This window comes from Lepidochelys olivacea (genome assembly GCF_965140295.1).
Source record: "Lepidochelys olivacea isolate rLepOli2 genome assembly, chromosome: 1".
In the NCBI taxonomy this organism is placed as follows: domain Eukaryota; kingdom Metazoa; phylum Chordata; order Testudines; family Cheloniidae; genus Lepidochelys; species Lepidochelys olivacea.
Genome location: NC_140411.1, coordinates 178,726,054 through 178,740,770, shown reverse-complemented (window position 1 = coordinate 178,740,770; position 14,717 = coordinate 178,726,054). Strand labels below are relative to the sequence as shown.

Genomic DNA, 14,717 nt, shown 5'->3' with positions numbered 1-14,717 from the left:
CATTCTAAAATGCATTACACCTTTGAAATTTGTGAACATTTTCACATGGTACTTATCAGAACACTGAGCAGCACCTAGTAGGACCTCACAAATCACAGCACACTTATAAATCAGTATTCTTAGCATTTGACCAGATGTAGAGTAAGACCATTTGGCCAACATCATGAAGTTTTCCCTTTGTCTTTGAACACTTTGGTATCTGAATTTCTCAGCTATATTGGTTGGCAACACTTATTCTGAAGTTATTTGAGTCTACATTTAAAAAAAGCAAAAAATGCATACGGAGTCCATGGATTTTCATGTCTGTCATAGACAGACAGATGAGCTCTCCTTCAAACGTGCCATTAGATGAGATTTCATTTGAAAGAGACCTCTTTAGCAATGCAATAACCTGGATTCTTAAGCCAACAAAGAATTTTCAGTAAATTCCTCTACTAGCTCCTCACTATATTGTTAGTACTTACTGGGCATTAGCCCAAATCATAACATTGGCTCACATACGACATACTCAAACTATTCTGCTGTCACATGAATACTTTAGAAAATACAGTCTAGTTAATCCAAATCATTTTGCAAACTAATTTTTTATTTGGATTAAACACAACCAAAAAACTCCTTCAGAAGATTATTGGGTCAATGGTACAAACATGCTAGAAACTAGGTTACCACTTAAATCTTTCAGAAAAAACAGACATATGGTTCAGGCATGTTCTGATTAACAAGGACTCACTGTACTTGATTTTGGACGTCCTGGTTCCTTTATTTTGGAAGGAAGGATTTATGCATATGAACAAGCAATGGTGAAAGAACTTTAGTAATGCATTTTGAGCTTGCGACTCACTTTCCAACTTGCAGTACCGTTAGATCATTGATACACTATTAATAATACACATAGAATTTATAATAAAAATGACAAGCTAGGAGGCACAGACAAAAATACTGACAATGTATAGAACTTGAAATGATCTCAACTTACTTTTTCTTCCTTGTCAGAGTGTTCTCAAAATCAGAAAATTCCTTTAAAAAGACAGAAAAGCTGGTGTGAAAATGAAGAATGTTTAATCTACATATAATATTCTTCGTACAACATGTTATGAAAGGAGCTATCAGATTATTTTCTATTTGTGTTTATTACATACTAGTATATAAAGTCTTAAATATTTTAGCTTAGGGAGTCACTGTACAATGGGAAAGATAGGTAGTCAAACTCTAGGTGGCTTGGTTTTCAGGGGCTTGAACATATACACCTCCTACTGAGTGCACAAGACTCTGAAATTGACACTTCCAAGTATAACATCTCTGAAAAATCAGCCTGCATTACCCTTATCAGCAAGCAAATGCCATATTTGCTGAACAATGTGATTCCTAGAAATATCCTCCTAAAAAGTACAAAATAACCATATGTGTTAGGAGGATATAGTAATTGCCATAGAATGTGGCTTTAGAAGGGAGCAGAAAGATGCAAGTTGTGGCATCTCTTATTACATGCATGGAAAAATCAGTGCATAAAAGACAACAAGAAACTCTTGGGGTGAATCTTCACTCTTTAAGTTAGTTGGACCCACCCTGGTCTTGAACTAAAGCTTAACTTCAGGAAAGGCCACAGAAGACAAGCTAGGATAGAACAGAATCTCTCATCAAAATATTATTTTGATACCTCTTTATCTAGAATGTTGGAAATATAAATCAATTTCATGTCTGTGTTGGAAGCACAAAATGAGGTAAAAATTCCTGTGATGTACCCTATTCCTACTGGGCACACAGTGATACATCCTAAAGAAGAAAAGTAATATATATATAACTTTACAGCTGTTTCCCCCCATACTTTCATTTTATTTTATTTCATTTAACCTTCTTCATATAATGGCATCAATGTTTTTATATTCTGATCAACACCATGGAATCTATGCGTTTCATCCGTGACATTTAATATATTAACCTTCTGAAGGGTTTTACTATAGGAGGGGGCAATCCAAATGTGGAATTTATGTATTAAATATTTTGTTACACACTTTTCACGTCTCTTTTGAAAGGTGAGTTAAAAGGGAACGCTTTCATATAGATTGTGTGGGATTATATTAGCTGGAGTAGAAGGTTCTATTAATGTCCTGGCATTTTGATTATTATATGTGCCATTTTTAAAAGAATGTTTATGTATCTGGAGATTTGTTCACTGGTGCAATGCACAAATCAAAACATTAAACAATGTTCAATCTTTGCTTTGAAATACTGCATGCAATTTAAGATGAATGTGCTGTGGATTAAAGCACATTTCAGTCTTGGGATGCTCCTATGAGGCTGTTCAATAGCGCTAAGAGAAACGGCTTCATTAAATTAGGCTCAGATCCTAACACACAGAAGTCCACATCACAAACGAGAATTAACGAATGCACTTTCAACTCAGGCAAGATCTAGAATTTAACCAGATAAAAGATTACCTTTTTTAATGTTCCAAATTTGCTACTTCATCACAGTACCTATCGGGAAAAGATACTGTGTTCCACACAAAGTGCTATATGAAAGACTAGGGAAAGCTCACAGGTGTTAATTGTAATGCTTTTATGCTGCTGTCTCTGATAGAGGTGTAGACAAAACTCTGAAAAAGAACTGTTTACTCCCCCTCACTCCCGTATATACAGTAAATCCAGAGAGGTTGACAGAGTAATGTATCTGAGAGATTCCTTTGGAGGCATGGTGCCAACAACTGCTGTAACATATCGAAACATTTTGATTTTTCAATAATGTTCATGGAAGAATTGTGTTTGGGTGTCAGAGACCTTAGGTCAATATTATTAAGGATAAAATGCCCTCCAAATCCTTAGGAGGTTTCTGCCTCGAGCTGAACTGCAGCTCTGCCTTTGCAGTCAACTGTCCTAAAAAGAACTTTGTAAACCAGAATCCATCTATTTGCTGTGATGTCAACTGAGAGACTACATTAACATGAGAGGCTCCTAATTCACTTGTTGGGAAATAAGGGAAGATTAATCCCAACTGAATATTTTGAGAATACTTGAAATTAGCTGGTCAGACTACACCAAACTTCAATTTATCCACCCATACAGAAATTAATTATATTAGTTAAAATTTATTGTATTATAATTCTAAAGAATTATTAATAAATTTGCATATTTTAAAGCCAGCAGCCTGACATAGAACATTCCTTCATTCTCCATTGGCACTGAACATGAAAATGTAGGTACAGATGTTTGTCTTGTGATTTCAGATCTATGCTTCAACAACGGTTTATTTAAATCTACCTAGATGTTTATATGTGGTTACATGGTTTTGCAGGTATGTTCTTTGGACATACTGCAACAGTGACTAAATATTAAAGTATGGACATCATCATCATCATCATGTTCCTATTACACCTCTGGCATTTAGGGCAGTGACGAAGCTCCTCTACTCCTGTCTGTTTCTGGCAAATCTTTCAGTAGTTCCCCAGCTGTGCCCCACATTTTTCAGCTCGGCTTCCACAGCTCTTCTTTTTCTTTACTTTTCTTTACTTCCGCAGGTGGGTATTGTAGTTGTAAGAAAGCTTGACAGAGATCTTGTAGGTGTTTGTCTCTGTCTGAGGGGTTGGAGCAAATGCGGTTGTATCTGCTCTCATAAGGCGTTTGACCTCCCGGTATGCCTCGCTATACTGCTCGTATTTGTCCTTTAGCTTCTGGGATTTTGTGTCTAAAACTTTTTTCTTCAGGGCTCGTCTGGTTTCCATGGTGTTCCATGTGCTGGGTGTAATCCACTCCTTCTTTCTCTTCTGCCTGAAGCTAGGCTTCACTGCTCTGTTTATAAATTGCTGTTACTTTGTCCCACTTCATCCGCATTCCCCTTCTCTTCATCAAGGTCTGCAAGTGCTTGAAACCTGTTCTTTAACTGCAGAACAAAGGCTTTCTGCATTTCAGGGGACTTTAGCTTGTCAATATCATAACATCTATGTCCCTTGTTTGGTGGACCCACACGTCTCAGTTTTAGCTTGATGGAGGCTGTCACAAGGTGGTGGTCACTGCCAACATCTGCACCCCTTCTCACTTCACATCTGTCAGTGAGCGTCACCATTTGCCATTGATTGTGATATGGTCAGTCTGGTTCTTAACTTATCTTAAAGTATGGTAGTGGTCTGAAAAAGACCATGTAAAAATTGCACCAACTTACTGAACAGACCTGTTTCTTGTCATGGCTGAGTCAGACTGGCTTACTTTAGGAACAAAAATAAATAATTATTGTTTGCACTGCAAAATCAATGCAGCTGTGGAAGGGAGCTGGATTCTCACCAGCATATGAGCAAGATTTCTGGCTATATTCTAATTGCAGAATCTTTATTATTGGTGATATATGAGGCACAAAGAACATAACTTGATTTTCAGATTCCAGAGTTTGCAGGGTTGGCTTGCAAATGAAGCAAATACAATGGAGAAGTCTTTGAGAGAGCCGGTAGGAAACTGCGTGGTGTCACTTTTACAGTCCCTTTTCAAAACAGAGTCTCATTTAAAATCAAACAAACAAATTTGAAGATAAAAATTTGAGGCAGATATTATATTTTTATTTACTATATAAATTAAATCAGTATTATAAAAAAGCTGTAATGTGTATTCCTGTAAATGCAGAAATATTCATGGCTAGTAAGTACAATCCTCCCTGAGTTTTGTACATAAATTCCTCGCACACATGACCTCAAAGCATTTTTTTATGAATAAAGCCCTTTCTTACATGCTTTCATTAAATAATTCTGAAAGGAGGACACTATAACCACTGAATTTTTAAAAAGGGGGGTTCCTCTGATGCTTACTAGTTAAATACCTGGCACAGCTTGATTCCTCTAGAGTTGTGATGAGAGCGGTGATCTGTTTAGGCAACTAGCTCTCTCCCTAATGCCTCTGAAATCCAATGCCAATTATAATATTGCAGATTAACGAAGGTATAATGATAAATTGTGATTTTTCTGGCAATAACTCTGAAAGACTGATAAGTTATTTGGCACTTTTCTGATATACTGGGCAGTCTATCATATCATGGTCAGTAGCTGACGAATGTGTGGAACTCTAGAGATTCTTGGCAATTGCGAGCTGACAGAAAATATATGAAAAAAGTCTTTGTGATGAAAACATTCTCAAAGGGCTTAAGAAATAAATCAGCTGATCAGGTATGACAGTAAGACACTAAGCCATAGAAGGTACTGGTAATACGGAACAACAGATTCATCACTAATAAGTAGGGCCCTACCAAATTCTCGGCCGTGAAAAATGCGTCACGGACCCTGAAATTTGGTCTTTTGTGGGCTTTTACCCTATACTATACAGATTTCATGGGGGAAACCAGCATTTCTCAAATTGGGGGTTCTGACCCAAAACGGAGTTGCATGGGGATTGCAAGGTTATTTTAGGGGGGGTTGCAGTATTGCCACCCTTACCTCTGTGCTGCCTTCAGAGCTGAATGGCTGGAGAGTGGTGGCTGTTGGCCAGACACCCAACTCTGAAGGCAGCGCCCTGCCACCAGCAGCACAGAAGTAAGAGTGGCAATACCAGACCATGCCACTTCTGCGTTGCTGCCTTCAGAGCTGGGCTCCCGGCCAGCAGTTGCCGCTCTCCAGCTGCCCAGCTCTGAAGGCAGCGCCGCCACCAGGAGCAGCACAGAAGTAAGGGTAGCAGTATCACAACCCCCCCCTACAATAACATTGGAAACCCCCACAACTCCTTTCTCAGTCAGGACCCCTAGAATTACAACACTGTGAAATTTCCCATTTAAATAGCTGAAATAACGAAATTTACCATTTTAAAAATCCCATGAGCATGAAATTGACCAAAGTGGGCTGTGAATTTGGTAGGGTCCTACTGATAAGATACCCATTATGATCCCCTCCCACTTTAACCTCAGTTACCCATCAGTGGCCAGATACCATTTCTGAAAAAGAAACTCAGTAAGTGACATTCAGGCCCCCTTCGCCTTTGCCATTCATACACATGCAAAATAACAATGAAACAACTTTCAGTTCTTCTGATTGCTGCAGCGCCCAGTGCTGTGCAGTCGGCGAAGAGAGCCGCACAGTTAGCAGGCCATTCCCCTGACACACTTACAGTTGAAAGACACAGCAGGTACAACGGAGCGTAACACAATACAAAACGAACACAGAACCATGTGGGAGCATTCTAGTCAGAATGCTTCATAGGCTGGGTAGGTCTTTAGAAGTTTGCAAAGGAAGCAAGCATGGGTATATGCCCCTAACTCTTTCCCCTGAAACACCACATACGTGGCTTCAATTAGCAGAGGAACTCCACAAGTTTTGCCACAACAGTTCCACATCTGGGGCAGAATGTGGCAGCACAACTACAGTCATAACACTTATTATGGCAGACAAGACTCCCACAAGAAAAGAATTATGCAGGGTTTAAAAACGGCGGGGGGGGAGGGAAGTTAACTCTTACAAGGTTCAGGTGACTTTTTAAATGTATTTAGCTTTATACAAAAGAGAAAAAATGGGCCCATCAAAGGCTCTAGGCACACCTGCCACAGATTACAAAAACAGAACCAGCAGAACACAATACTCCCCTCCATCTACGAAACTGATTCCTGTCTAATGCCCACCTTTGCAGCAAGCTGTGCAAATAGATGCGTCGTGCAGTGTTCCCAGAGGGTCTGTTCCCTACCGAAAGGGGACTCTTGTTTCACAGCTGAAGAGCCTCTCAGGGAGAATGCTCTACCACCAACCCCCGTCTTTTAAAGTGAAGGGCATCAAGATGAAGCTCTTCTTCTGGCCACAGCTGCAGCAGCAGGGCAATGTACGGAGAGAGGTGGTCCCTCAAATAGAAACACTTTGACTCCAGGTCGTCTCTTTTTAAGAAGGTTCATGCAGGGATAACACATAATGTGGGCTCTGCTAGGCCCCAGTTCAGCACGGCACTTAAGCACATGCACAAGTCCCTCCCTATTCAGCAATGCAGTTAAGCACCTGCATTGCTGAATAAAGATGGACTCCTGAAACAAAGCACTAGAGAGGTAAAAATGCTCAGAAGTTATCAAGCTTAGGGGAGCACCCCGTAGAATGGAACTGAGTGATGTAATTTAAAATGGGGGGGAAGTACAAATGGGCTCAGTTAATAATCTTAATGGCTGCATATAAATTGCAAGATGAGTAACTCACATGCTAGAAATAGCAAATAAGATTACACATAGCACATAGGCCTTAGCTGCATTTTTTCCACAGGCCTTACAGCTAAATCGTCATCACTAATCTCAGTTTCCATTTCCAGAGACTATTTTATAAATAACCATGTTGATTCTGCAGCCAACACAGTGACACAACTAAAAATAATGGCTGGATGCTAACTACTGAACTGAATATTCCTTAAAAAACAAAACAAAATAACCCCCACAACAAGCTGTTTAAATGTCTCATTAATACCTGGTGACTATGCAATTTTTTAACTGATATAGCAGCATTTTTATCTATGCCGAATTTTAATGAGGTGAAACATAAGTGAATCAGCTCTAAAATATTCCATTTAGGGAAACTGAAATATGTGACAAGGGTGGGTGAGGGCTGAAATGGTGGATTATTCTGATTACCGTTGTGCATGGATTTTTGTGGAGAATCTATGTGTGCTGTAAAAACCCCACTAAGCAATGTGCACAATGTTTTGGTGCAATTTCTGCAGATTAAAATCTTGGATTTTCTAATGGACATGAACTGTAAATCCCATCTGTTTCTCTAGTCTGGCTCAGTCAAAAGTTTTATGTCAGGAAGGTTGATTATTTTCATTTAGTCAAATAATGAAGACAGCCTGATTTAATCCCACCGAATCAAGGGGGAGGAGGGGAGAAAGAGAAAAAGGCAGAAGAGGTTCAACTGTCACACTATCCTTTAATTCTCACTCTTGTGCTTTTGTAATGTTTCAATACAGAGTTTGATGTTGTGACTGTCTCTATAGATGTACCACCTAGTGGATAAGCTCTGTTAGGTGTCCTCATTACATTAAGAGTTTATATATCATACATGTTACAATGTTATAGCTGGGCACAAACCTATGAAGAAAAGTAATTTTAATCTTGAATTTGCTTTGTGAAGTCCAGCTCCTAGAACATAAGTATCAGTATGACCAAAAACATTAGCATGGTTGTCACTAATTAGCACCATGGCTAACAGGCTCAGGTGAGGGGGAAAAGACTGAATGAACATGGAGACAGAAATATTATTACATTACAAGAATAATCATGTTTAAAGAGGGTTATGTAACATGGTTGTGATCAAATTTTTTTTTTCTCTTTTCCGTAGAGGCGAAAAATAAAATGCCAGAGCCGTCTTAAAGAACCATTTATTTGCAGACACTGGCAGATAAAGCCTCATCTAAAACTTGGTTCTCTTGTGTACATATTATTTTTGCTGGTCATGCGCATAAATCAACAGTATTATACTCAGTTTATTAGAATCTGATTAATTAGATTCTTCTCTGGTTAGACTACAGCTATGTTTCACAATCACATTTAAACATTTTCTAGAGTAGATATGACCTTAGTGATAGAAGTGGTTCCATCTGGTCAAGCCTGAAGTGCATTGACAGGGTAGACAGGGGAAGCTTGCATTCTTACCTTTGCTGTACTCCGTAATGTCAATTGATTTCTGCGCCTTTTTCAGATAAAAGGTTTCTATTCTGTGCCCATCTGTTTTGGGCATACACAGAGGATTTCAGTCTCCAGGGATCTGTTTTCACTTATGTACAGTGGTAATGTTATCTGATAGCAGTGTTTCTCAACCAATGGGGCATTGAAAATGTTTTTCCAATCTAAAGCAAAGAAAATTTCGATCCCCTCTTCCCCGCATACACCCTTACTCTTCAAGAACAAGTATTCTCCATCAACTTCTCAAAACACATGTAGGTTATGTTTCTGCTTATTGTTATCTTTGATACATTTTTTATTCTGACTTATATAGAAAACATAAGAAGGTCAAAAAAAGAGTTTACCTCGAATAAGGGGTTGCCAACCTGAAAATGTTAAGGAAACACTGTCCTATACAATATAAATTAATAATAGTAGAAGGACATTGGGTATTGGGAATAAAAACAGACCTTCATAACAATATTATTTTCATAGGCAGACTCCATGGACAGGGTCCTATAATATTCAAAAGGTGTTATTACTCTCAAACACCACACTAGTTGCATTCAGAGGCCAAAAGTGGAAACTTAATTGTAACATCTGGATGCTCAGCATCTTACCTCACGGGTATGCTTCTTCTGGACATGTGCACAGAGCACCCAAATAGCTAACTTAGGGTCCAATCCTGTGAGAAGTTGAGTTCCTTTAACTGCTTTCATTTCATGGGAGCTCCGTACCTCAAAAGATCAGGTCCTTCATAATCTGTATGGCATTTTTATATGAATATATACATATTACTACAGGCGTGCTGTCTAATGAATCTCCTGGGAAGATAAATGAAATCACAAGAACAGTGAAAGAAACACTTTGGGTCAAATTCAGCAGAACTGCCAGAGGGATGTGTAAATTATACCTCCTTGTGCCTGCCAAGCCCCATTCACCTCAAAGGTAATTCACCTGTGATGGTGAGGATACCACTACTATGTTCCATTCACCAAGTGTAGAAGCAGCTTTAATTTGCGTCAGGGCTCCACAGAAGCTCTGCCAACAGGAGGAATTGCAAAAACGCACTTCTTAGTGCTCTGGCCACTCCATCTGTCAAACCAGCACTGTCCTTTGTACAGAGAGTACTGATCCCTTATACCCCTCCACCAGCATAAGTAAATCTGCTTTGCAGTGTCATCACCCAGTAGATTTTTGGCCACAAGGTACTTATGCAAAGGTTTATGCTGGCATAAACCCTAAATGAAAGCAGCACTCTCCCTCCTTGCACACAAGCAGCTCTGACTTCTCTTTATTCTTTGAGTGGATTTTCTAAACACAATTTATTTTGCAAAGCCACAGATAGATAGTGTTTATGATTGGGAGAGCATTGTTAGGCAGGAAAGGAGAGATTACCAAAACACATTAATACTAAGTAGAAATGTTTGTCATAGCCCTGATGATATATTATACCAATAATACACCAACCTTGAAGGATTAAAAAAGGCAACATATTATTTGGGAAACAAAAAAAATCCAAACAATTTATTTAGTGTGTTTACATTTCAAGGACTCCTTTTTAAAGCAGAAATGTAAAGGCTTTTCTCAATTGCCATAGGTTATAAAATCACATGCAAGTCTACTTTTACTCTTAAAAAAAGGCACTTTATAAGAAACAAAGAGCAGCGGAAAGAATGACACCATATTCACCAGTGCCAGGCTTCACTGATATGGAAAGTCTGGATAAACCTAAGCCTCCCTTTGCAAAGGAAAATTCCTCTGTACAATTAAGTTCCACCCATCTTCTCCATTACAGTCCCTAGCAAGGAATGTACTCCCAAATTTTAACAAGATGGTCACTGAAAAATTGCTGCCTTTCTCAATGATACCTGTGGCATTACCTAGGTGTCCCCTCCCGCACAAACACCAAAACACCCCATCTGTTTCTATGGCTTCTGCTTGCAGCCAGGCTTCCCCTGCCCTCCTTTACCTTTCCTGTTAGCTAATCCCTTCATGCCTTCCTTCCTCACCTTTCCTGCCCTAAATACTAAATTCGTACAAATATAATCAAAATATCCAAACCCCCAAATTATTTAAAAAATAATCATGAGCTATACTTGGCACTTGCAAACAATCCCTCTTGTTCCCTCTGTTGATGTGTTATGTCCTTCTCCAACCCTTTGTTTTGTGTTTTTAACCCACGAGGCAGGGACTGTCTCTTACTTTAGCTTTGTACAGTGCCTAGCGCTATCAAACCCAAAACTTGGTTAGGCCTCTGGGCACTGTTGGAATTCAAACAACAACAAGCTGCATCATCTCACAGCCTCTGATGGTCGAGTGGTTGGTTGTACAGGAAGCATGATGACTTGTTGGTAGACTGGATAGTCAGTTAGGGAATGGTTCCTCTTTGAGTCATTATGTGGTTAAATCTTCTTTGACTGCTGCTGGCATCCCCTAGCTGGAGTGGGATGGGGTGACTCTCAGCTGGTCAGGTGGGAAAACAGGACTAAGGCTGCAAGTAGCCTGTGGCCCTTATAATGATTAAAAAGGTATTGAGTCATGGATTTTATCAGTAAACAACCTCCTTCTGCATTTTCTGGTGTTGACCCTCTGTGAAACTGGAGCCATTCTGCCTTCACATAATCACCAGATGCAATGCAAATGTCTTTGGAAGAAGCCAGGATGAAGGGAGAAAAGTACCACTAATTCATTTTAATTAGAAGAGAGTCTGGGCTGAGATTGATAACAAGAAAGAAGAGAAGAAGAATGGAAAATGGATCCAGGTGGGTGGGGGTGGAGAAGACTGCCTACTGCAATGCTAACCTTAGGTCCACAGACTAAGTCTGGCCAATCTGTCTCCACAATTCGTAGATCACTGCTAACCTCAGGCCCAGTCTTGCAAATTTCCATGCTAATCCACTGTCAAATGGTAGGTAGGATACATGCAGGATTAACTCTTTGCGGGATCATGTCCCTTGTTTGGCTACCCTTTGTTGTGACTTCAATCTTGGCCACACACAGTGGCACAGTGACCTGAATTTCAAGAGGCAGCTGAAATATATTCATACTAATGTCATGCACAGTTTGAAAATAACATCTGTTGATTCATACTGGGCACAGTCAACATATTTTATTTTAATCTTACAGCCAAGCATTGTGCAAATAGTTTACTGCATGTGCGCTTATTGGAGAAATAATCCAGGTCTGGTAATAGATTTGGTGGATTTGCTGAATTTCAGAAAGCCTCTGGTTACAGTCACCCTGATTTTATTCATAATAAATATATAGCAACAGTTTACATTTACCTCATGTCTTTCATCCCTAGTGTACCCAAGAATGCTTTACTAACTAGTCAACCTGTCCAAAATGGAGCTACCTTTGGGGTGGAGAGAAACAACTACTCTATCCACAACGCAAGAGTGGGAATATTAACCTGATTCTTTCCTACGCTTAACTATAAAAATCACTAATCTTACACAAAGGGAACCTGAATTTTTTTCCACTCTGTTCTATTTTCTGTCTTCCGATTCACAGCATTAATAAATGCAGCTATTTTAGAAGGCACATCTTTCATAAAGCATGTAAATAGTGAGCCTAATTCCAACTTTGTTATTATTATCTCTCTCCTCTCTGCTATGCCAAAGTCTTAGTTTGTATTAGTTTTCTCTTGTTATTTATACCTCATGCTAATTTGCAATCCCAAAAGACTTCCTTAACATACCAACATTTCTGACTTTGCAAATCAATGTACCATACGTAAAGCTGGTTGAGAAATTATTTCCCCCCTACAAAATTTTCAACTTTTTTTTCCGTTTTTGCTCAAATTTTGCTTCAGGTTTATTATTTATTTATTTTTTAGGGTTTTGGAAAACCTGGAAGATGCTGATGAAAACAGATTGTGTGTGTGTGTGTGAAAATCTCCATTAAGTCATTTTCCATTGACTTTTTAATGGAAATTTTGTGGCCAATTCTAACCATGTGATTCTTATATTGAAATCTAAATACTGCTACAGTCTGTTCCCTAGTTCACTGGTGATCTGTGCTTTTGGAAATACACAGTAGAAAACTCAAAGATTCTAGCAAACTTCTCACATGTGATCTTTTTATGAATCCATACTCATTCCAATGTACATATCTTAATATGCTGTATGTTAGAAATATAGCCTTGTTAATGGGTTAATATTTGTTTTTTTCCTCCTTTAGCATCCCTTTAAGGAATCCTTTTTTGCTCAACTTGCTGCTCTCCATTTTAATTATACAGTGAATCCTTTCATTTTACCATATAGTTCCTTCCCCACCTTTAATTATTTTTACTACTAAATGGGAATCACATACTTTGCCCATAAAATAATTTTTCCATAGACCCCTCTCAATCTCTCTTCGTATATGGTTTTAGTCTGTGGTTATATTGCATGTCCTTCTATATAATGGATACTTAATTATAAAGGGCTCATTGACACCCCTGGAAGAACTCCCATTGACTTCAATGGATTTGGATCATGTCCAAAGTGCTACAGAGCCCAGGACCTGTTTTTAGGGTCCTATTTGTAAGACTGGACAGCACTCATTTCATCTATCTCACAAGCACGAAGGTCTGAGAAAAACCTTAGTAGGATGTTGGTAGGTTCCAAGGAGTGTAGATATTTAAAATTTGAGGCTGAGACAACAACGCTGGCTCTGTTGGAAAGCTCAGACAAGAAAAATAATGGTTTGGAGGAGAGTGCATGGGGCACTTCACTTATTTTCACTCACCAAAGACAGAGATCGGTCTGGAGGTCCACATTTCACATAGGGGCTCAGTGGAGTGCTAGCTCTGCTGCTAATGCTAATGGTCTCATCGGAGTCTTGGTGCTCTTGGACTGGTTCATACAAGCTGTCCATGGAGCCTTCCTGAAATACAGAGATGCACATATCATTAGCTGTGCATTTATACACATGCACTCAGAAAAAGAAAGCCAGAAGCTTTTATGATGGATAAAATACAGTGAAAGCACAGAGCTTCTCCAGGGTGAACACCATCTTTCAAAACTTCCATTACTTTTTTTTTTGTGGCATATATAAACAAATTTAAAATAAATGATGTCTGGACGCTGGAACTTGCTTCCCAGATCATGACACCGCGGAAACTGAATACCAGGTTCCATAGCTGGAAATGAAGCAAAGGGTTGAGCAGAAATTCCCATTTTAAAAGGATCAATAACCATTATACTGAATTTTAAAAAAGCAAAGATTTCTCTTTCATTTGTCGGAAAAGAGCGGCGAACAAAGACAGAGGGAAGGGGATTCTGATAATGGCCTTTACTGAAGAAGGTTAAGTGCTTTCCTTGAAGGGAAAAATAAAATGTATTGCCAAGCCCAAGCATTCAACATAAAAACAGCCATACTGGGTCAGACCAAACCTCCATCTAGCCCAGTATCCTGTCTTCTCACAGTGGCCAATGCCAAGTGCCCCAGAGGGAATGAACAGACCAGGTAATCACCAAGTGATCCATCCACTGTCACCATTCCCAGCTTCTGGCAAACAGAGGCTAGGGACACCATCCCTGCCCATCCTGGCTCATAGCCATTGATGGACCTATCATCCATGAACTTACCTAGTTCTTTTTGGAACCCTGTTATAGTCTTGGCCTTCACAACATCCTCCGGCAAAGAGTTTCACAGGTTGACTATACGTTATGTGAAGAAATACTTCCTTTTGTTTGTTTTAAACCTGCTGCCTTTGGTGACCCCTAGTTCTTGTGTTATGAGTAGGAGTAAATAACACTTCATTATTACTTTCTCCACACCAATCATGATTTTATAGCGGTCTATATCATATCCCCCCCCCACCACCAACCCCGTTAGTCGTGGCTTTTCTGAGCTGAAAAGTCTCAGTCTTCTTAATCTCTCCTCATATGGAAGCTGTTCCATACCCCTAATAATTTTTGTTGCTCTTTTCTGTACCTTGCAAACCCCAAGCATTCAACAATCATAGGTCAGACCCCCAGAAAACCATGAGGTTGGCTTAAAAACCATAAGATTTTTTTTTTTTAAATATATTTGCATCCTGACTTTTGAGCCTTTAGATTTCACATTTTCAAGCTTATTTCTGAAACTATCAAGGCTAGACACATTTTTGGTTTTGAATATAAATTGAGATTGTC

The 14,717-nt window shown here is 39.2% G+C and overlaps 1 protein-coding gene across 1 annotated transcript in view; it reads right to left on the bottom strand.

The window, feature by feature from the left end:
- Window positions 1–14,717, bottom strand: part of SAMSN1 (SAM domain, SH3 domain and nuclear localization signals 1) — a 120,148-nt gene that overhangs the window by 96,384 nt on the left and 9,047 nt on the right. The window contains exons 2-3 of the mRNA XM_084633339.1: window positions 13,327–13,464; window positions 977–1,017 (exon numbers count right to left, since the gene is read on the bottom strand). Of these exons, the coding sequence (XP_084489465.1) occupies window positions 977–1,017; window positions 13,327–13,464 (179 nt within the window). The remainder of the gene's footprint in view (window positions 1–976; window positions 1,018–13,326; window positions 13,465–14,717) is intronic.